Source organism: Pelobates fuscus, chromosome 3, assembly GCF_036172605.1.
Source record: "Pelobates fuscus isolate aPelFus1 chromosome 3, aPelFus1.pri, whole genome shotgun sequence".
In the NCBI taxonomy this organism is placed as follows: Eukaryota; Metazoa; Chordata; class Amphibia; order Anura; family Pelobatidae; genus Pelobates; species Pelobates fuscus.
Window position 1 is genome coordinate 290,372,799 of NC_086319.1, and position 23,907 is coordinate 290,396,705.

Genomic DNA, 23,907 nt, shown 5'->3' on the forward strand with positions numbered 1-23,907 from the left:
GCTGACTGCCTGTGTGTTTGTGTGTGGCTGTCTGTGTGTGGCTGTCTGCCTGTGTATTTGTGTGTGGCTCTCTGCCTGTGTGTTTGTGTGTGGCTCTCTGTGTGTGTGTGTTTGTGTGTGGTTGTCTGCGTGTGTGTTTGTGTGTGGCTGTCTGCCTCTGTGTGTGACTGTCTGGGCAGACTAGATGGGCCGAATGGTTCTTATCTGCTGTCACATTCTATGTTTCTATGTCTGTGTGTGCATGTGGCTGTCTGTGTGTGGCTGTCTGTGTGTGTGTGTGACAGGGTGTGTGGGAAGGGGGGCAAGGGGAGGATGGGAAGGGGGGGCCCTGTGAAGATTTTTCGCACAGGGCACCCAAAGGCCTAAGGCCGGCCCTGCATACAATATATTAGGCAGGTGGTTTTAATGTTGTGGCTGATCACTGTACACTAAAACTTGCTGATTCTAGTCTTAAAACTCCAAGTGGTGACCGCCTAGCAGTCGAATGTTGCTTGGTTGCCACACAAAGGCAAATCTTTTATTTCAAACATATCTGAACATCAAAGTATATACAGAACAAAATAAGGTGTAATTGGCGCTGATAGAAAAATGCACAAATTCCCAATGCCACTTATCACCTAATGTGGCATTACAATAAAATAACATAAAATATAAAAACAGAGTGGGAAGTGCTAATACACAATAAATTATGTAATACATAGATCTGAGATTCCAATGGAATACAGGAATGATAGGTCTATATAGGAGACAAAAACAAGGATGCTCACATGCTCACATTTACCAGAGGCACTTATAGTAGGCTCCGGCTGTGTAGGCATATGAAAGAAATGTATCCGGCTCGTTCAGCTACCACACAGACCAAGTAAAGGATTTCCAGGATGCAATGGATAGACAGATAGGATACTTTATTTCTACAAATAATTAAAAACACAACTCGTTTCGACGATAACCGTCTTTTTCAAGAGCATCATAATTTTACAATACATACTTCCACATTTATATACAACAGGAAATCAAATTTGGCGCCAAATTCTGGCGCCTGACTGGCATGCTACAGTTCCGGAATTACGGGTGATGACTCATGCATTCCATAGTATACTTCAGGTATCGGGATCTTGTGTTCCACATATCACTTCCTGTTAGATGTACTTCCGGTCTCATACAACTCATAAGCTGGATTTCAGATGGATGTTCATTGAATTGTCCATTTACATAAACGAAAGTCCCTTGCATGTAAAGTATGTCCATAAAACGAATGTATCAAATAAGATAAGAAATAAAACAATGTTATTCTTATACTTCACACTGGAATGGCATTCATATAGCAATATTACCTTAACACCCCTCCAAATCATTGGATATATACCCTGTGGATTATCAAGTCTTGCCCAGGGGCGGAGTTAAGGCGTGCCTATAGAAATAATAAGTGATCACCTCCTTTGTTCCAGACCAACCTCAATCTAAATGGAAACATTTAGCTCTATCTTCTCTTATGCACCTGCCACAGAAATAATAATCTGCATCTATGAATTTGTTATTATTTTCCCAATCCATAGACATGTCACATTCCTTACTCGCAACTCAATATGGCGGACATCACAATTCCTTCCCCCATGGTCAAGCCATGCCACTCATGTTTGGGCTTATTTAGAAGATGGTGCTTGTCACATTCCAAATATAACAAAAATGAGGCTTAATTATACTTCTGTGGGGTAAATATGAATGTTTTTTTCCTTCCTTTGGATATGATACAGGAACAAAGCTGATGGACATTAATATAACAAAATAGATCATCAATTAAAAGGTACATGCCAAATGGATGAAGAGACATTCAAACTTTTTCCAAGTGTAGAACCTTACACCTTGCAGAGCCTTGATTATTTCACATCCATATGGTAAAATCCTTTTCACATCCCTATGTCATTTAAACTACCCGTTCTGACATCTGACATTCGGTGGGGGGTCCCAGCTTCAAAAGATCTAACCTCTTTTTACCTCCATACAATCAAACTAACCCCTTTTGACATTGACAATACCAAATTACAAATACTACACAAATTACATTAAAGGACAATATTCCATTGTGCAGTAATAAACTATGCACCCTTGCCGTGGCACCTGGCATTTGTCAGCTCTTTACTAAGCCACGCAGGGAACATTAAAGCTGGCCACCTCGGGAAGCATGGAGGCTGCGCATGAGGAAGCAGTAACCTTCCTGCATTTCCTCTATGATTCCTTGCGCGCTGTTTAGTGACATGACGTCACTCCGGTCCCGGCATCACTACAGAGAGTGCGCAGTGGAGCAGGGAGGAATGGCAGGAAGATTAGAGAAAAGCTCCACTAGACGCCAGGGAAAGATCCACTCAGCTCTTCCAAAAGTAGATAAGCGGGATGGCTTTAAATTAAAATAAAAATAGCAATTTGTGAGTGTGTTAGAAAATGTGTGTGTCAGTATGTGTGTATGTGTCTCAGAGTGTGCGTGTGTGTGTCTCAGTCAGAGAGTGTGTGCCTGTCACTGTCTGTCAAAATGTGTGTATGCCTGTCAGTGTGTGTCTCAGTTAGGGATAGGGGCAGAGCTTGTGAGCCAGGGAAGCTGCTGCACAGTGGCAGAACTAACGTAGAGTGGGCCCTGGTGCAAAAACAGTTTTGGGCCCCTGAAGACACATGCCCATCGGCTGGCCCTAATTGCACGGGTCACTAGAAAGGCCCCGATGTAACAGCAACACTAGCACTCCCTGTAGTTCCACCACTGCGCCTCCCGTATTACAGACAAGACACCTTTTCACAGAAACCGGAAAACCTTTCACAGAAACCGGAAAACACTTACAGACACACTCACACTCACTAACAGACACACACTCACTAGCAGATACACACACACTCACACTAACAGACACACACACGCACTAACAGACACACACTAACAGACATACATACACACACACTAACAGACATACACACTAACAGACATACACACTAACAGACACACACTAACAGACACACACTAACAGACATACACACACACACACACACTAACAGACATACACAGACACACTAACAGACATACACAGACACACTAACAGACATACACAGACACACTGACATTCACACACACACACTAACAGACAGACATACACAGACACACACTAACAGACATACACAGACACACTAACAGACATTCACACACACACTAACAGACATTCACACACACACTAACAGACATTCACACACACACACACACTAACAGACATACACACACACACTAACAGACATACACACACACACACACACACACACTAACAGACATTCTCTCACACACACACACACACACACACACTAACAGACATACACACATACTCACTCACTCACATATTTAACACATTTTTTTTTTAATTAACCCCCCCCTCAGCCTCCTTACCTTTGGGAATGCTGGGGGGGGGTCCTATTTCTCCCTGGTGGTCCAGTGGCTGCTGAGCAGTGCTGGCGAGCGGCCGGTGAGGGAGCACTTCCTCTGAGCTGTCTGCACAGCTCCCTCGCGCGCCGCACAGTGAGGCTGGGAGGCGGAGCCGAAATCTGATGTCATATTCCGGCTCCCAGCCTCACTCTGCGGCGCGCGAGGGAGCTGAGCAGACAGCTCAGAGGAAGTGCTCCCTCGCCAGCCGCTCGCCAGCACTGCCCAGCAGACCGCCCGCCCGCACGGCATGTCAATTAGCCGCAAGGCTAACAAGGCATTTGCCCTGGGCGTTTGGGGGCGGCTTTTTTTGCCGCCCCCTGGAAAATGCCGCCCAAGGCAAATGCCTTGTTTGCCTCGCGGCTAATACGCCCCTGCCAACCAAGTGCTCCTCCTAGGGCCATACACACATTTAAATACTTTTTATAGGAAAGCATTGAATAACTTAGAGATAATAATCCTATAAGGGACATTTAATCACATGGCTGAGCTTCATTTAGTTGTAGAGGAAGTGGATGTCAAGTGTGTGGAACCATGCAATGTAAAAATGTTTATATTTTACATTGCATGGTTAAAACTACAGGACCACAGCACCAAGACCACTACTGAAGTGTCCGGGTTGACTTTAGTAGTAATTTAATTTTATAAATTTAGCTGAACAGCAATCCAAATCAAATTGTTGATTTTTTACAAGTTCCACATATTATGCTTGCTATTTTTCAAAAACGTTTTATTTTCCTCTCGTTATTGAACAGAAATGGGTTATTCCAGGTTGTATTTAAATCAAAATAATTTGTTCTATTACACTCATATACTTTCATCAAGTTTATACATGTATACATGTATTATCTTTATCATTAAATCCTCATTAAATTATGTGTAATTATGCCTTTGTCCATCGTAAAAAAGAAACAGTTGAAAATTGGAAGTTTGAATTTTCTTGCCTTCTCTATTTAGACCCAACCTGCTGCTTACTGATCTCAGCAGTGCTGGCATACGAAACCCCCTGCTCTTCTAACTAAAGTGACCTACAATTGTGAAAGATTTCTGTTCTCTAACTTACAGGGCAGCTTAGAGGCAGTTAATGAAAATTAAAACGCACTTTTTTGCAGGGTGCAATATTGCTGCCAGCTGACTGAGCAAGATTCCAGCTGTAACAAAATGTTTGCTCCTGTGGGTACGGAGAGGAGGGCACAATTTCTAAAAGGACAACGGAGCTGCCTTTGTGTTTTTTTTGTTGTTTTTTTTTTTTTGTTGTTTGTGACTTTGCAAGGGAAGGCAGCTTCCCTGAACAATTAGCATACGTCTTGCTGTTGTTTTGAAAGTAATTTGTACATTGTGGTGGTAAGTGGCAGGCCTGGAAAATAGGTCTATCAAAGTACGTGATGTGAGTTAGCTACATGCGGTGAGCCTTAGAACAAAGCATGTGCAGATGGGCATATTGACTGCATTTCAAGCACCACACTCGCAATGTTGTGGGGTTGTTTACTATGATTTTCTGTCTAAATCCTTTGTATTTATCTTGGAGAAAAATATGGAGAACTTATGAAATGCGTATAGAATAAAAGAAGCATAGTTAACATTTATTGTAGATGTCATAATTATGGGGAAGAATTGATATATTAGCTGTGGAAAAGGGTAATAGATGTTCTAGAACATGGGGTTAGGCATTTATTGTCCCTCTGCAAATGTTTAGATGGACAATACTAATATAATCTTTTTTATGAATGGTAAAGTCTAGCACTGGAACAATGTTTTGCTTTAAGGTCCATTTTCTTTTTTTCCCCCTTTGTTTAGCAGATAAGGAATCCTACAAGTGTTATGTTATGGCACAATGTAGAGGTAGATGGAAACAAGATGATGTTAAGGTTGCCCGTTTACAGAGATGTTATCCTGTATTTGCCTCCAGAGAGGTTTAAGAAACAGCAATCCTAATTTTGTTAGTAGGAGGGAATTAAATGTAGGGATTGGTGGGTGGTAAAGAGAGAGATGAGAAAGCTGCTATTGGTCACATTAAATACATATTTATTGAGACATGCTTGTATTTTGCTATCAGGGTCTTTGCTGATTGAATAAGGATTCATTTGTGGTAGAAGAATTGAATGCTTTCATGATTGCCTCTTGCACCAGAATGGAAGAATGTTTGCACAGTCCCTCAAGATATGTAATATTGTAACAAGCCCCTACATTGACATTTCTAATAGGTTAACTAAGTGCATATGAACTATTGAACCAATGAACAAATATGTCAGATGTTTGTTCATGAGGAAGGCCTATCCCATTGTCCTATGAATCATTTAAAAGGATTGAGAAGTTGGTAGAGGTATAAAATGCCTCTTATCCAATGAGACAAAGTCACATAAAGGGGTCATTGAGATGCAACATGTTCTTGTACTGTGGCAAATGTGAAAAGAAGCATAAATCAGAGGTTGTGCAATATGTTGATTGACAATTTACGGAGTCATCTCAGAACCAAATGCAGAGAGTGACCCACAAAGTTCATTTCCAGAGTGTTCCATAAATTGAGAGATGTACCATGCTGTCATTTCACTACTCTGCAAACTTAAGCCAGGTGGTTAGACAGGAACTATGAGTCTAGGCATCCAGTTTGGCACCCCACAGGCCATGGCCTGACCCTTACTTCTTATTCTAATTGATGCTAGTTTATACAGTGCTGAAAACAACACAACACATAAATAATATAGTGTCACCGCACACACTCTGCAATGTAATAAAATAATCAGGTTTACTCAACAAAGTGAGAATTGCAAAAGTATTTAAGTGAATTTGAAAGTTAATTTAAAATTTTAGGCAACATTTGAGAAAATTGGAGAAACTAAAACAGAGCTGTTTCTAATTTCACTACTTTTTCCTAGATTTTGAAATTCTCTTTGAATTCAATATGAAATCCCAGCAAGTCTCACTTTAGTAAATAACCTATTATGTGTATGTTTAGCTATTTTAATCAGAGATTTTGCGTTCTTCGTGAAATGCTTCAATTCCTTCAGTAAAAGATACAGTCTACCGTTTAACTATAGTTTATCACTTTAACTTCGCTAAATAATTACCATTATCCACTAAAAACTTTGTTTACTTCCCTAATAAAATAAAAAAATTATCTTAGGGCAGATTGTTTTTTTTAACCTGTGCACTATAAATTAAAATGTTGACTTTATTCGGGTAGCAGAATTGAATAATTCAAAGATAACACTTGTGCAGCGGTCAAGTAATTTTTTAGTTATAACAGGCCTTAAGTACAGATGTAGCCCTACATATTACTAGGCATTGCAACAGATATAGACTTTTTCACAACATTATTGTGTAAAGTAAATAAAATACCCATGTCTGTGTGTACCTGTCAAATTGTTTGTAGGAGCAAGTTAATGTAACAGAGCAAAGTCTAATGATATATGAGGCTGTGACTGTTCTTTCTAAATGTAGTGCCCTTTACACTCCAACATATAGTATTATATGGTTTATTCACTAAACAGCAAGGCTTGCTGAGTAGAAAATTGTTAATGAATGTAAGCAGAAATAGCTAGGCTGAATAAACTATTTCTGACTTGGCTGAGATACACTTCTTTTAAAATGGGTTATTTTAGCCAGTTGTCAGCTCACCAGAACTCACCGTTTAGTAACGAAAGCCCTTAGAGATGACAAATAATGTTTCAGTAAAGGAATGGATCAGGTTTGATAGCCTTGCCCTATGCAGACTTTTTCATTGATTGTTGAACATGTACGATATTTATGTGCGGATAATATTAGAATTCTGCTGGCATTCCATTACAGCTAAAAGGCAGACTGCGTAAAATGTGGCCAGCCTTGACACTAATAGCATTATTCTTTTGTCTTTATATCAGCTTTATAATCATTTTAATATAGCTTGCCAAGGAACATGACATTATTCAAAATGCCACTCAGACACCTTATAAAACTCTGTGGGTTCATCCTCTTATTGATTTCTCTTTTTCCTGTTGTAGGAAGTGCTTTCCAATGAGAGGCATCAAGGCGGACAGCTCCTGGAAGAACCAAAGTTGCTTCATTTCAAGGGGAATACGTTCAGCATCCAGATTTCTGTTCTTGACATCCCTCCGTTCCTCTGGAGGATCAAACCATTTACTGCATGTCAGGTACAAAAATCATTCGTGTTTACTCTATAGATCGTCTCCCTCGACCTACTGCAGATACTGTGAGCAATGAGCAGGACTTTTATTTTTACTTAATACACATTGATTAATAGCTAATGCATTTAGTGCTTTTTGAAGGATATCGGGTGAACGGCTGTAATGATTTCAGAACACTCCAGAGTCCATCTGCATGTCTGATGCCAGGAGTCTACTAACATCGTTCTAATTGGCAGACAAAGATGTGCACATCCAGCATAAGAACAATAATACTGTCAGTAATGCAATGATCAGCATGCAATACATTTAATGCCACTCCATATCAACTGTTCTAAGCTGTAATCTTAGCATTACTAGAACTCCTGGTAAGGCTTCTGCATTAGAGTTACTTTATTTATGGCCAATTTTAGGAAATAAAATGGGAATATACCTACATGTAACTACAATAGCTGTAGGTTATGGGACAAAGAATGTGACTTATGGAATTTCTAAAAGTAGTAGTTTATGGTCAGTACAACATTTCGAACAGAAAAAAAAATAGAGTGGTTAATTTTCAGATACAAAGACAATTCTATGGGTTTAACCTACTTTGAATTAACTGGAGGGTTAGAAGTTGTTAACAATGTTTAAGTGAACACAACACTTATTGTTTCAATAATTTCTAAACATACTTTTACCAGTTTTGTTTTACAAAGAAATGTAACAAGCCTACATTAAGCTGTCAAGCTTAAGTCATTACAATCCTCCAGAAGATATATCGACAATTTAATGGAGGCGCAGGACATTTATCGAATTGAAAAACAAAAAGGACTAGATAAGCCACAGAATACCCTTTTTAAATAATTAACCAACATCTTGAACATGTTCAATCTATTGAGGCTTTGTGGAAGCAACATCACCAAACTTAGACAAACAATTTGTGGTTGATCAATTAATGCAAACAAAGTACAAACAAACACTAATGCTAGTATGCACTAATATAATGCCGCAAAACTGATAGTAGAACAAACACAAATGTACACTATATCCATAAGGTCAAATCTGAACATGCTTAAAGAAACATGCACACATATTAATGCAATTTTGGGACACAACAGGTTGATGAAACTAATGTATTCTATTTTCCTAACAAGTGCATTATAACAATGGTAAAACAAAAAAAAAGGTTGTGACTTTTTTGTCATAAAAACACTCATGCAATACCAGCATATACTAAATGTTATTGATGAAATACAAATACCCATATATGTAAAACTTTTGAGGATTTTCAGATGTTCTCTATTCTGACTGCACTTTGCTTCCTGTAATGCCTCTCATTGAACTTGTCACGTACATGTTTATTCATTAAATAGAGAATTCAAAGTGAATTTCATATTCAAGGTTAAAATAGCCAAACTGGAAATAGTCACTAAGCTAGGTTTGCTTCCAGTGTTGCTACTTTGAAATCCACTTTAAATTCTCACTTTAATGAATAGCCCTTGTGACGGAGCTCCTGTATTCCGACTGAGTACCTCCGCCCAGTCCACTTCTTAGCCAATTGCAGGGACCCTGAAACGCTTCAGCCCCAGTCGCGGAAGCTTGGGTGCCTCCGTCACTCGATGCTCCTACTGCTCACGAGGACTCCAAGCACTCCACCAGAAACCATCATGACCGTAGACCCCCAAACCGCCGCAGCTTGGTTGGGGTCTTGCTATCCTCCACCCACCCTGGATCCAACACCAGGATCCAGCTTCCAGTGGATGAACCTCCCCTACTCCAGAGAGCGTAGCAGGAACAGCTTTTATAAGAGCTAGTGATTATACCCAGGGGAGTAGTGTGATATAGCAATCCCCAGAGTGAATATAGCTGTCCCTGCAACACATGAGACGAGGCTCTATGTTGAGGGTGAAGAGGAACTGGTTTAATGGCAGCCACACTGGCCTTTTATGACAATCCCCATGCAAGGGGTATGCCCACATAGACTTTGTTGGGGACTCCAACACAAAGACATAGACCAATAAGAACAGTGATTAAATGCACGACACTCCCATAACAAACATACAATTCCTCCTCTCTGCCTGGGTGATAATTGAGTCAGATACTGCATTAACTCAGTTATCTCCAGGCAGAAAAAACACATATTTCTAAAAAAGTCCCCAAAGTACCCCAAAACACATATTATCCCCACAAATGTTAAATTCCCTGACAGCCCTGATTTGGGTGACCAACATATCCAAAAATCACCTATATCAGTTCAGGGGTTCAGAAATTTCCTAGTTTTTATCGACCACAGGCATGGTCCCATAGCCAAAAATAATTCCATAGAATCGCGGCTAAGTGCCGCTGGAGGACCGACCGGGAACCGCAAAGTTTTCATCCCGAAAATACTTCCAGGGCATTCACGGCTAATTCCCCCTTAAGTCTATTCGTGGTTTTGGTCCATGTGAACAAGATGGCCACCACCTTGTGGTCGTCCATAGGAATTGCGGCCACCCAGCCGAACACTTAGATCCCTGCGGTGGAAATTGCAACAATGTATCAATTAAGCTTAACAAACTCCAGGCTCGTCTCAGGTTCGTGCGGCTGCTCAGTTACCGAAACATATCATTCAAATAGACAAACGGAGACTTTCATATCACAGTTTACAGGGTCCACAGTCTATGGGCAGGATGCTGGCAAGCAGGCCCCTCCAAGGACTCATGGCAAACTCACAGGAAAAGGGGAGATTGTCACAGGAGCATCTTAATTACTATAATTAAAGTGTAGTTGTTAACAGTAATCTCCAGGCACTTCTAAAGGGTTTGACAAGAAACTAACTCTCCCCATCTACCAGAAACTGCCCCCTTCTCAGCTAGATTGATAATGCTGAATTGTCTTTATCATTTTCATCCAAATTGGACTGTGGTGTGTTATTAATTTTCACAACTATTGTATTATTATGTTAATAAGCTGACATTACATTAGCTCACATTATTACTGTGGCACTACATGACACAAATTGTTGCCATTTATGGCTCCTGTTTAGAAAATACAGTTTTTTTAGATTTAAATTAAGCCCTGTTTTAATTTGCTACAGATTTTATCTATATTGTGTTAGCTGGAAACCTTGTAAATGTATATTAGCAAGTATTTGAAAATTAATTTACTGACTAACCACACAGAATGCCTAAGATAGTCCTCACAAAGTATTCTGAAACAGATGAAAAAGGATTCTGGGGGACGTATAACTCAAATATAGCATGGAACATGTCTGCAAATTGCTTGGTAGTTCTGTGTGAATATGGATACAAAATATTGAAGTACATTGCTAATTTACTAACATTTACTCACACAATATATAAAACACTTCTAAGCAATAAAAAATAGTCTGTGTGATATAAATCATAACAGAATCCCTTTAAAGCATCATTGTGAATGACTGGGGACTTTGAATAATTTACAAAGACCCCTGACAATGACATCGATGCATGGGTCAGGCAAAGGTGAATTTAACTTACCTGAACTTGTTCCTCCCATGCGGCGCCATCTTTGTCTGGCCTGTCCTTCTCTGCTTTTGCACTGACATCTCTCCTGTATTCTTTTGCATGAGTGCAGCATTGAGGTCAAAAAGGATCCTGCAAGACCTCTGGAGCCTTCACAGGCAGAGTCAGTTCCCTGCAGCTGTCACTGACCCTTCTAGATGGCGGTAGCTCTGTCCAGTGAGTAAAAGTGTCCGATGTTGGAAAACAGGTCTTACGTGCTCCCAACTTGCGCCGTTACAGTCCATAATGAATGCGGCGGCGAGGCTCATCTTCCTGTCCTTATACACAAGTATGTCCCGTCTAGGCCCTTACGATCTGCTGAAGACTTACGTCTATCTTCTGTCTGTACTCCCACCTCTGATGCTCGCCTTTAAGACTTCTCGAGGGCTGCACTGTTCCTGTGGAACTCACTTCCCTCCTCCGTTAGATGCTCACCCAGTCTCCACTCCTTCCAAAAATCATTAAAAACCCACTTCTTCATAAAAGCGTATCAATTAAACTCTTAATAGCTCCCAACCGATTCCACTTCTGAAACTGTCACTAGTCTAATACTATCCTTACCTTTTGTGTCATTTTACCCCACTCCCTCTAGCATGTAAGCTCAATGAGCAGGGCCCTCAACCCCTCTGTTCCTGTGTGTCCAACTTGTCTGGTTACAACTACATGTCTGTTCGTCCACCCATTGTAAAGCGCTGCGGAATTTGACGGTGCTCTATAAATAATATAATAATAATAATAATAATAATAATAATAATATTGGAATTTTTTCTGGTACTGATTAAAGCAAATTCAATCTGATGTTCCATGTTTTTGAGAGGGATATACCAAGATTTTCTTAGGTATCTGATTTGGGAACAAAACACAATATTTCACTGCATCTAAAATTGCTTTACTCTGTATCAGGGGATCTATATACAGGAGATTTTTGTGTGATTTAATGTGCCCAAATGTATACTACTTTGTAATGCAAAATGGAACTGTAGGGTGCAATGAAATAAGAGAGAGAGAGAGAGAGAAAGAGAGAGAGCATTATAACAATTTAAATTCTTGGACATTAATCTTTATGGTGTATCCAATCCGTGCTCTGCTAAAAATTCCACAAGTGCTGTAGTCCAAAGTAACTATTAAAATTTACAGCTAAGAGATAAAATGTAGATGAAAGAAGCATTACTTTATAACAGCACAGTATATATAAAAAAAGGGAAAGTGATATGCTGAAGTATAATAAAACGCGCTGGGTGTAAGTGGTATGCCAAAGCATCAATGATATAGGGAAGAGGGTTTAAATTTAGGATTAGAGGGAATTGGGTTCCAAATGGGCAATGCTTTTTTCTGCCTTATGGAGCTCGAGACATTATTGGGATACAGCATACATTTGGGAGTCTACGCTTTTATACAGCACTTTTAAAAATAGTCTACAAAATAAAAGTGGAATTTTCCTACAGTTACTTAATGTATTCATCAGACTACATTTTCCTTTGTGTTTATGGCAGTTTTAGCAAGAATTAAGTAACACATATATTATATCAAATTCCACAGCTCTGCTTGTCAAACACATTGACAAGCTCTAATATAAGAACAATAGAAAATATTAGCTTTTCTTTTAAAGTGCCAGCAATTTGCACAGGCACCCACGAGAATTAATTTTCTGTCTCAAGTTTCTGTCTAACCCTATCACTGCTGGAAGTGACTAGAAGGCAAATGTGAATTTTCTGTAGTGCTGGAAAATACAATGCTTTCCTATGAGAAGCGTTTGGGTGTGTGGAGCTTGCTTCTCATGCGCATCACTCCTCAATTCTCAATTAGGAAGAGTATTGGGTTGGCCATCGGCGAGAGAGCCATGTGACATTGCATAAGGAGGTGCAGGCAGCAGCGCCAGAGAAAAGGTAATTAAAAAGCTTTTGTCAAGCTTTTTACTTCAAATGGGGAGAGCTGAAGCTAATCCAGCACTAGGACCCTATAACTTTAGGGATACTGATTTGTATTTCTAGCACGATAGTGTTCCTTTATTGTTGAGCAGATGATTGAAAGAAAGAAGTGTTCTGCATCCAAGAAACCACCTGAAATTCTAAGTCTGACATCAATGTATCTGTAGTGTTGAAGGAGACCAAAGCTGCCCCTTTTCTAAATGAAAGACCCGAGACATGGATACAACCCAATCTTAGGAGTAGTGTTCTGATGTAGAAGATGAATTTAGCCGTAGTCAGAGGGATTCAGTGAGAGTAGTGGTGAAATGTGTGTGGCATGACTGAGTGTGGGTAAGTAAGAGTCAAGTATTTTAACTGGGCACTAGTTCTAGGTGGGATAAAGTGGTATAGCGAATGGATGAGTAGTTTGGTTCGTTTTAGAGGTTTGTAGAGACAGTATGTAGTGATCATGATTTTTAGCGATATCCAATATTTTTAAGGTGGTCCCAGTGCCACCACTCATATCTGGTGTCACAATAGCTTGCATTTAAAAAAAAACAAAAAACTTTTTTGACTGTAATATAATAGCAGTCAGTTTCCTTCACACGTGTGCGTTTCAGGGCCTGCCAGGGCACAGTGTCACACCAGTGCAACTCATATCTGGTGTAACAGTAGTGTACATTTAAAAAAAAAAAAATACAGGGGGCTTGTTGTCACCTTTCGGGGACCCTTGGTGTTGTACGTGGCTGGGTGGAGGAAGAGACCTTCAATGACATCAGTGAGGACAAGGAACGGGACATGGCTAGTTTGGTATCCAACATTGTGCAAATGGGGAGTTTGCAGTTGTGCAAATGGACTGTTTGCGGTTGTTTGCGGTGCGTTAAACGGGGAGTTTGCTCTGTCACTGTGAAGTGGGCGTAACCCTTACACTACCTGATCGATACAACATCATACCTGATGTTTTAAAGCACGTTATTCCAAACAATTTAGGAATGTTAGGTGATTTATGCCCTTTATGGATTAAAACCAGACTCTGCATCAACTGTGTAATTTTCCATGGGAGTTTTGCCATGGATCCCCCTCCGGTATGCCACAGTCCAGGTTTTAGTCCCCTTGAAACAACTTTTCCATCACTATTGTGGCCAGAAAGAGTCCCTGTGGGTTTTAAAATTCGCCTGCCTATTGAAGTCTATGGCGGTTCGCCAGGTTCACCCGTTCGCGAACATTTGCGGAAGTTCGCGTTCGCCGTTCGCGAACGGAAAATTTCATGTTCGCGACATCACTAATTACTAATTATTAAACACTTCACAGGGCCATTCAAAAGAAAAGGTTGATACAAACACTTCATCTTTTTTCAGCTAAATAATATAAAGTAACAGAAGTTAAATTCAAAGCTTTTCAATTTCAGATAATCTTTAAAGGGAACAAATTTGAGAAGTGTCTCAACTGAGGCCTAGAGGATTTACTTCTGAAAAGCTCTTGTTAGACCTCTATAGCCATTCCTATAGAAAACCATCTCTATTTTAGTAAGTATTTTTTATCTCACATAAGACATGGTTCAGGCAAGACTCACTCACTTTACTAAAATATCCATTACGCTATATTATGACTCTTTGGAGACTTTTCCTTTCAAGATATATTTTAAATATGCTGCACCAGGTAGAACAAATATTTCAATTTTATTCTTGTAGTTGAAATGCCTCATAAAACCAAACCTTAATTCAGGTGTAGGTAAGCTATAGAGCTTGGTTTGTCATAGCCAAGCATTGTGGGAGAGGGGGGTTATTGTTTCTGCTTCTGAACCTTAAAGGTTGCCAGCCTATCGGTAAACAAGCAATTCACCAAATTACATCTTTGTTTTCTACCCTATGAGTTCAAATCAAAACATTCAAATATTTCAGAATCTAGAATTCTATTGAAATTAGAAATAAATGAATGGTTGACCTTAAATGTCTAATCCAAGGTTGGGCACCATATGGATGGCACTTACTTAGAGTTCTTAGTTAGAAGGGCCTTTGATCCTTTTCTTTCAAATATGTTAAAAATAGCATTGTATCAATATTACAGTAGTGTTCAGCATTGCAGATAAGAAGAAAACCAAACCCAACAAAGTCTCAAAGATTATCTACAATAAATAGCAAAATCAGTCGGAACATGGTTGGAGACAGTGTTAGGTTGGAGACTTATCCATATTAGATTAGTGGTCCAGGGTTACAACATCGCTCCACAACATAAGAGGCTGATTTATTTTATGTAGAGCAAGGAAGGAGATGCCAGGTACCAGACCCCAAGGATAGACAAGTACAATTAGTGGAAGGGAAGGGCAGATATAAAATATAAAAAAGTGGGGAAATAACAGATAAGGGAAAAAAAGGGGGGAATAAAGGATGTGAGGTGCACTGCACTAGGCAGCCAACTCAAAGAGCAGGGGGAAGGATATCAGTGCAGCCAATTATTATAGTCATGCAACCTTGCAGTGAGCTCCTTTATAGATAGAATATAACGTATTCTCTTACATAATTGTTTAAGAGAGATACACTGGGAATTTCAATTCCTGGCAATGCAAATATGAACCACAGTACAAATTCTATATACAAGTCCAACAATGCAAGTCCAGTGTCAGTATGTAGGGTTACTCCCATCACATCCACAGTAGACGAAACACAATATCCCAAAAACATTCAATTATGTGTCAAGTACCAATTTGCTCTCTTTTTGTTCTAGCAAGTTTCTCCCACGTATTATAGTAGATTCAGTACTGCCCACTCTATCTGAGCATATATAAGATGAAGCAAATTAGAACTTACTGAAGTCCAACAAAGAAGCAAAGACAATGTTAGTTGGTTATTTGGCTAAAATACAAGCTTTCTTAGAAAAACCCAAGTGGCCACATTAACAAAATATTTTTTCTTGTCCTTCTCTAATGTATTATAATAGAGGGTCACTGAAGATACTTAATGCACATCTTAGTTTAATGTAAAACATTTGCATTGACTGACACCTGGGCTCATTGTTATTATGAATAACACTAAAGGGACTCATAATCCATATACACCGTGTAACAATGGAAATATTATAAAACCTTGAAAACAGATGAACCTTTTATGGTCCACTGCCCATATCAACCATATTAATTAAGTGCAATGTGTTACAACATCCAAGATAATTTTATGAATGATGATATCATTTATTTTTTTACAATGTTGGGCTGGTGATCAGGGAGAAATCTAATACAATTAGGAGCACTAAGAAAGTGATTGGAAAGTTTTTCATTGTTAAATAACAAGACAATAAGAAAGCATGTTGCTATTGTTTGTAACAGAAGTTCCAGGTTGCTTACTGCATTGCTGCATAACGGCAAAGAAAACGTTATCTTTACCTGGTGTAAATTCATATTGCTATTTAAGTTGTTTTTACTGCCGCATTTTTTATTGCAGTCCATGTGAAAACGTTTTTACATTTTTAGCTATGAATGTAAACTTTGCAATGTAGCGAGTCCTTCCTACATTTTACTGATTAGAGTGCCGTTAAATGAAATTATATTATTATTATTTTATTATTTATATAGCGCCATCAGATTCCGTAGCGCTGTACAATGGGAGGACTAACAGACATGTAATTGTAACCAGAAAACTGGACGTACAGGAACATAGAGGTGGAGGGTCCTGCTCAATGAGCTTACATTCTAGAGGGAGTGGGGAATAGTGACACAGTGACACTGAGGGGGCTTTGTAGGTAATTTTGACAGTTGTAGGAGAGGCGTCATGGGGCGTGGGGGATAAAAACCTGCTAACAGTTTAATTGATATGCTTTCTTGAAGAAGTGAGTTTTCAATGATTTTTTTAATGAGTGGAGACTGGGTAAAAGTCTTACGGAGAAGGGAAGGGAGTTCTACAGAGGAGGTGCAGCCCTGGAGAAATCTTGGAGGTGGGAGTACAGACAGCTGATATACGTAGGTCTTTGGCAGAGTGTAAGGGCCTCAACGGGACATACTTGGTTATTAGAGAGGATAGGTAGGTTGGAGCTGCATTATGTAGGGAGTTGTAAGCAAGCACCAGAATTTTAAATTGAGCCCTTTATCTAACTGGAAGCCAATACAGGGACTGAGAGAGCAGGGAGGCATGGGAGGTGCGAGCGGACAGGAAAACGAGCCTCGCCGCCGCATTCATTATAGATTGCAGCAGTGCAATCTGGGAACACGTAAGACCACTGACAAGGGGATTGCAGTAGTTAAGGCGAGAGAGAACAACAGCATGGACCAGCACCTTAGCCGTATCTGGTGTTAAATAGGGGTGTATGCACGCTATATTTTGGAGATGGAAGTGACAGGATTTGGCGATTGATTGGACATGAGGGGTGAAGGAGTGGTTGGAGTCAAAAAGAACACACAGACAGCACGCCTGTGAGGTAGAGGTGATGGTAGCTCCGTTGACTTGGAGGGAGACACAGATGGGAGTAGCAACCCTTGAGGGAGGAAAGACCAGAAGTTCTGTTTTGGACAGGTTGAGTTTAAGGAAGTGAGCAGCCATCCAGTGGGAAATTGCAGAGAGGCAGTGAGAGACACGAGTGGACAGGTAGATTTGTGTGTCATCTGCATAGAAATGATAACGGAAGCCAAAGGAGCTGATGAGTTTACCGAGGGAGGCGGGATAGATAGAGAACAGTAGGGGACCAAGGATAGAACCTTGGGGGACGCCGACAGAGAGTGGTTGGGGGGAAGAGGCAGAGTCAGAGAAAGAAACACTAAAAGAGCGCTGGGTGAGGTAGGATGAGCACCAGGAGAGAGCAGTATCCCTTAGACCAAGATAATGGAGAATGCAGAGAAGCTGTTGATTATCAACAGTGTCAAAGGCAGCAGAAAGATCAAGGAGAATTAGGATACAGTAATGGCCGTGAGATTTAGCAGAATTTAAATCATTGGCTACTTTGTTCACAGCCATTTTGACAAAATGACAGTGTGGAATCCAGACTATAGGGGATCAAGCAGAGAGTTGGATTCGACAAAGTCAGTCAGTCTGGTGTACACAACTCTCTCTCGAGGATCTTGGAGGAAAAAAGCAGTAGCGAGATAGGGCGGTAATTGGATGGGGAGTTGGGGTCAAGGCTGGGCTTTTTCATAATTGGGGTTACAGTTGCATGTTTGATGGATGAGGGAAATGCGCCAGAGGAAAGGGAGAGATTGAAAATTTTAGTGAGAGGAAGAGCAAGAGAGGGAGACAAAATGCGATGAGATACGAGGGAAGAGGATCGAGGGAACAGGTGGTGGGAGGGGAGGAACGGAGCAGAGCAGAAACTTCTTCTGCTGTAGCAGGTGCGAATGAGTGTAGAATGGTGGAGGAAGTTGGTTTGGGTGATATATTGGTAGGGAAGGAGAGAAATTAGAGATCTTTTCTCTCATTGTAGAGATCTTCTCAGTGAAGTGAGATGCAAAGTTTGTGGCGGACAAGGTGGTAGAAGGAGGGGGAGTAAAAGGGCGAAGAAGAGCATCAAAAGTGTGAAATAGGTGTTTGCATTGATGGGACAGTGTACTTATGAGGGTGTTAAAGTAATTTACTTGCAGCGGAAAGAGTGAGGTTGTAGGAGCGCAGCATAAATTGATAGTGGAGGAAGTCAGATGCAAAGTGAAACTTTCCCCAGCATATCTGATTGGGCATCACAAATTAAGCCTTTTATCCCCTACTGTGAAATGTCAGATATTTCAACTTATCTTACTACTGGTAAAAAAAAAATATAATATGATAGGTGCAAAGATAGATAAAGGAGTGATGCAAGGTCTGCAGTTATGGAGATATCTGTGTGAATTGTTCAACAAGAGCCCGATTAACATAGGGGCTGATGGAGCTACAGCGCCAGACCCATGCCCATGGAATAGGCCCATTGCTAAAAAAATTTTTTTATTTTTTTTTTACTACTCTTCAGAGATTAGCATAGAGTATGTGATTTTCTGATAGCTATATCCTGTGAGTTTCACTACAGCACCACCTCCACCAGATAAATGACGATTGGGAGGTATAACTGTTTTAGTGTTTTCTGTCCATAGAACTCTTTAATTAGGCCCATCATAATTGTCAGCATCAGGCCCAATTGGCTCTTAATCTGCCCTGCATGGTTGAACTATCCAAATGTCTGAGCTGCTGAAGTGTAGGATAAGTTCAACAAGTATGTTGTACTAATCACATGGAACCAGAAATTATTTATTAGGTAAGGGACAACAATGACAACTCTCTGGGAAAGTGCCAAGACATCTCAGAGTAATTATGGGGTTTTATTAATATAAAATATAACATTTTCATTCCAAACATGTATTGCTAAAGCTGTAGTGTTCTCCTCACTAGTTGGATTATACCCTCCGTCCGCAAGGATTAAAAAACTGGGCATCCTCACACTCTGCATAAGGACCTCCAGCGTCAGATTTTCCCCTTAGGAAAGCATTGAATAATGCTTTCCTGTGGGGAAATGCTAATACGAGCATGGCCATTGCTGCGCATGCACATTAGGTCTCCCCCGCCGACGTCATGAGTGTGGGCAGAGCCTGACTCAACCCCGTGGGACATCAGCACTGGATTCAGGTAAGTGGCTGAAGGGGTTTTAACCAGGGCCATCTTTAATATTGATTTGACTCTGGGCAAGCATTTCCTTGGGCTCCCTGGACCCTGTGCCCCCCTCCCACACTCCCTGGCATGCCCCCCACTCTGACGGAGAGGCTGACATAAAGTAGAGAGGACTCTAGTGCCTATTGCAAGGGTGGCCAAAAGGTAGATCCCCATCTGTCGTGCAACTCCAACAATGCTTTGACAGCTGGGGCTCTACCATTTCCCCATGCATGCAGGGTTGTATTTAGCACTGATCAGTGTTTAAACACATACACACAGATACACACACTGAAACACATGCAGATACACAGATATACACACTGACACACATGCAGCTACACACTCACATATACACACACAGACACAGATACACAACCTGACACACATGCAGATACACTGATACCACAGATACACACTGACAACAAAACACACTGTTACAGGCATACTAAAGGGGCCTGGTCGCGCTGTTAAATGTTAAAAGTGCTAAGTGTATGGGCCACCCGGTGGGCCCCCTTAGTTTGTGGGCCCTGGTGCAGCCGCAATACCAACACCCCGGGCCTATGGAGGGGACATTTATTTATTTATTTTTTGCTGATGGCGGGACCATGGTCCCGGTTTTAACCCCTTCAGCCCCGCAGGAGGGGTGGGGGCGCAAGGGAGGGGGCACCTTTTAAACCTATAGTGTCAGGAAAGCAACTTTGTTTTCCTGGCAATATATGATCCCTTTAAGACGAAGTGGTATAGTTGCCTTTAGCATCCTTTTAAAAGAGAAACAGTCACTACAGAGTTTTTTTGAAGAGTTTTAGTGTTGTTTCCAACAACATTGTATATATCAGTTATTGTTTCTAATCATTTTCTATACATGCTAACCTTCTGTTGCTCTCCCCAAACTTCCAACAACATGCTGCTTTTATCAGTGGAATTCTCGATTGCACTGTTCCTTTCACATACTTAAACCTCCTGTTATCTGGAACTATTCTCGCATCGTGTTCCTGGACAGATATAGTAATACAATCTGCAGACTATCCCTGTGAGAACATTGTGCACATCTGCCTCTTTATTAGTATCTTGTAAACATTAAGAAAAAATGCATCATTAGGCTTTCCCAGTCAACTAACACTCAAGGTATTAATCTGATGTTAAGTATAGGAATACCAGTAATATCGCGGAAAGCATTAGCTGCAAATGGCGAGCCAGTTCAAGTATAATTAAGATATGTTTCTAATGTAATCAGCATTGTTTTATGCTGCGAAAAGGCATTTACTTGTAAGAAATATATACTCTAATAGGAGAGGACGGGATATGGCACAGTCAGGAGTGCTTAAAGTATTTGGGAAATTGTTTTATTTTAATTCTTAGTATAATTAGGTTTCCAGCAGCTGAAAGAAATGGAAATTATTGTGGATACACTTTTATTATCATTGCATAAAATATTTCCTAAAAATAAATAAAAATATGGAAAGGAATGTAGAAATGCAAATGTGCATTTTTGTAGTCGCTCTGCACCAAAACAAATTATATATATGAACAAAACAAATTATATATATATATATATATATATATATATATATATATATATATATATATATATATATATAAAAATACAACGTTTAGATGCCGTTATTGAGTGACATAATATAATATTAGGAATGATGATGGATTTAGAACAAGGTTTTATAGTTAATATGTTGCAGTACATTAAATGCAGGCAAATGCAATATTCTAAAAGAAATGCAATTCATTCAAGAAGTAAAGCAATCTTCAAAGGAAAGGACAGTTTTAAAGCTAACTGCGTATTCCAAGAGACGCTATAGAATCAATTTTCTAAACTGGAGATTATGGAAAAAGATTTCAGATTTTATTATTAAAAGTATAATCACATATATTCTGAATCATTCAGTGATTACATTAATTAGATATCATATAAGGCAAATGCAAAGGGAACAATGGTGTGTTGCTTTAGAGAAAAGTATAAGTGCTAGTCCATTAATGAAAATTACTTACTGCTGGGCACAATAATTGTAATTGAAATAATTGTATTTAATTCCTTTAAAAGCACACTCCAAGCACAATAACCATTTCAGTTTGCTGTAGTGGTTACATAGCCAGAAGTGGCCTGGTACCACATTGTAAGTAGTCATACTGTATTTTAAAAGTTTGACTTTTTACCTGGGATCCACCACGCACTGCTTCCTGCGTCCACTACGAACACAAGTGAGCTAACAGCGCTTAATGAGTGCTGAGTTTAGCTTATTCTCTCAAATCAGCTGAGGATTTGTGCAGGGACATCGGGGTCTCCAGTATTGGTAGTGGAGGCAGTGAGTGGCTGCTGGTGGACTCCGGGTAAGACTTTGACTCTTTGCATGGCATCCATGGCACCATAACCACTGCAGCTGAATTGGAATGATTATTTCAAGTATGACATCTCCTGACACTTATTATTACACAATTATACAAACTCAATTTTGTTGCATCTTTTACTCAATGGAATTGACAGGTGTCCCTTACTTTCGTCAGTTGTGTCATCTATGTACATATTTTCTAATAATTAAAGCCATTTTAGTAGGTTTCTCATTATTTATTCAGTATCCAAAATTAATTTCAGTAGGCAAGTGAAGGTCTATAGACCCATTCAGTTCTATTGCTTTTTTGTTTTCAATGGGAGTCACTTCAGGAAAGTTCAAAATTTAAATGAGTTTTCTGTTTTAAAGACTTTCACATATGCAGTGTAACATGCCTTTCACAAATAGTAGCCATGAAAAAAATGCTGGACCACCACTGTTTCAAAGCCTCTCAAAACTTGTGAAAAAAAATTACAAAGATCAAGAGATTTCCATAATCCAAATTTTCTAGTTTACCGTAATTTATTAATAAAAAAAATCATCAATTACATAATTAGGGGCGGGAGTAGGGGATATTTTCAGAATGTGTACCAAGCTCAGATAAAACTTTATCAACACTTAAGAAATGTATTGTGAAACCTGACTTTCAGAATCCATCTTTTAACCAATAGGATGATGTTATAAACTCTGTTGTGCCAGGGAGTTCCGACAAACGAGAAAGCATACTATAATGGTAGCAGGATACAGAGTGAGTATTTCGTATATCCACTCCTAAACCGTCTGTATAAGTACATACAGGGGCATACGGAAGTGCTATGCAGAAATAAAAAAAGGTTTAAAAACGAAAATCAACAGCATTTGAGACACAGTTATTCTTAGGTAAATCTTTGCAATGTCTATATTGTCACGACTGATAGTGCTTTTAACAGCTCGTATACTTATAGAAAAATTGCTTGTCTATAGCTGTGGTCAGCTTAAGTTAATCTTAGCAATGTCTATATTGATACGACTGGTAGTACCTACAGTGGTTCGTACAACTATAGAAAATTGCTGGCTATAACTGTGGTCAGACGGCAGAAAACAGTATTATCAGAGTGATGTTTCTGCCGTTGTGATTAGTCTCAGTGCTGTCCTGGAGTTATAGAGTACTGTCTATAACTGTGGTCACAAAGCAAGAGACCGTACTGTCTAAGTAGTATCTCTATTGTAGTGACTAGCAATGTCTCAATGTAGTCTTTTAGGTCACAAAAGATATATTATCTGTAACAGTAGTTAGGACAGGAGACAGGTGCTGTCTAAATGCTGTTTTAGAGTTATACTGCACCGCAAGCTATGGTCAAAGTATCTCTTATTTCTGAGCTGCTAACTCCTCAGGGTAGTAAATGTTGTAGGTCACCCTAAAATCAGTAAGGAGAAAAAGCGGATAGTAAGATATATATATCTCTGTGCCTTCAAGGGCACCTACCAGATAGGAGAGCTAACTACAGAGAATAGAAAGGTACAGGAGGAGAGAGTTATAACTGAATCAGAGGTTAGTCGGATGATAAATGCTAACTGTGCCTTCAAGGGCACCTCCCTTCAAAACAACTCACTAGCTTGCGTCTAGATAGTTAAAGTATAACCGGTGTAACAGTGTAAAGTCTTGTCAGACTGACCCTCCCGATTCACCCACAGCCTATATATGGTTGTCTTTTCGAAATCCGAGTATTTGGAAAAATATTAACTGCTGGTGCAGAGAGGATTATTAGGAGGGAACAGAAAAACCCCGACGCGCGTTTCGCCGGTAAGGCGGCTTCTCAAGGGGAACGAGATCGTTTTCCAGCGGGCTATTAAATAGGGCGCCCAAACCTTTAATTGAAGTCACAAGAACGTCGACGTCATCAATTAGTTCTGACGAAAGACGGTGGTCCGGAGGGGCCATTCCCCTCCGTCTTAATTTGAGTTTTGCAAAGTTTCACAGAAAGTGAAACAAATATGTCGGCATGTATCC

The 23,907-nt window shown here is 39.9% G+C and overlaps 1 protein-coding gene across 4 annotated transcripts in view; it reads left to right on the forward strand.

Annotated features, from left to right (window-relative positions):
• UNC5D (unc-5 netrin receptor D) overlaps positions 1-23,907 on the forward strand; it is a 603,711-nt gene that overhangs the window by 525,657 nt on the left and 54,147 nt on the right. For all 4 annotated transcript variants that reach the window (XM_063448679.1, XM_063448680.1, XM_063448681.1 and 1 more), the window contains one exon: positions 7,432-7,581. In XM_063448679.1, coding sequence (XP_063304749.1) covers positions 7,432-7,581 — 150 coding nt within the window. The remainder of the gene's footprint in view (positions 1-7,431; positions 7,582-23,907) is intronic.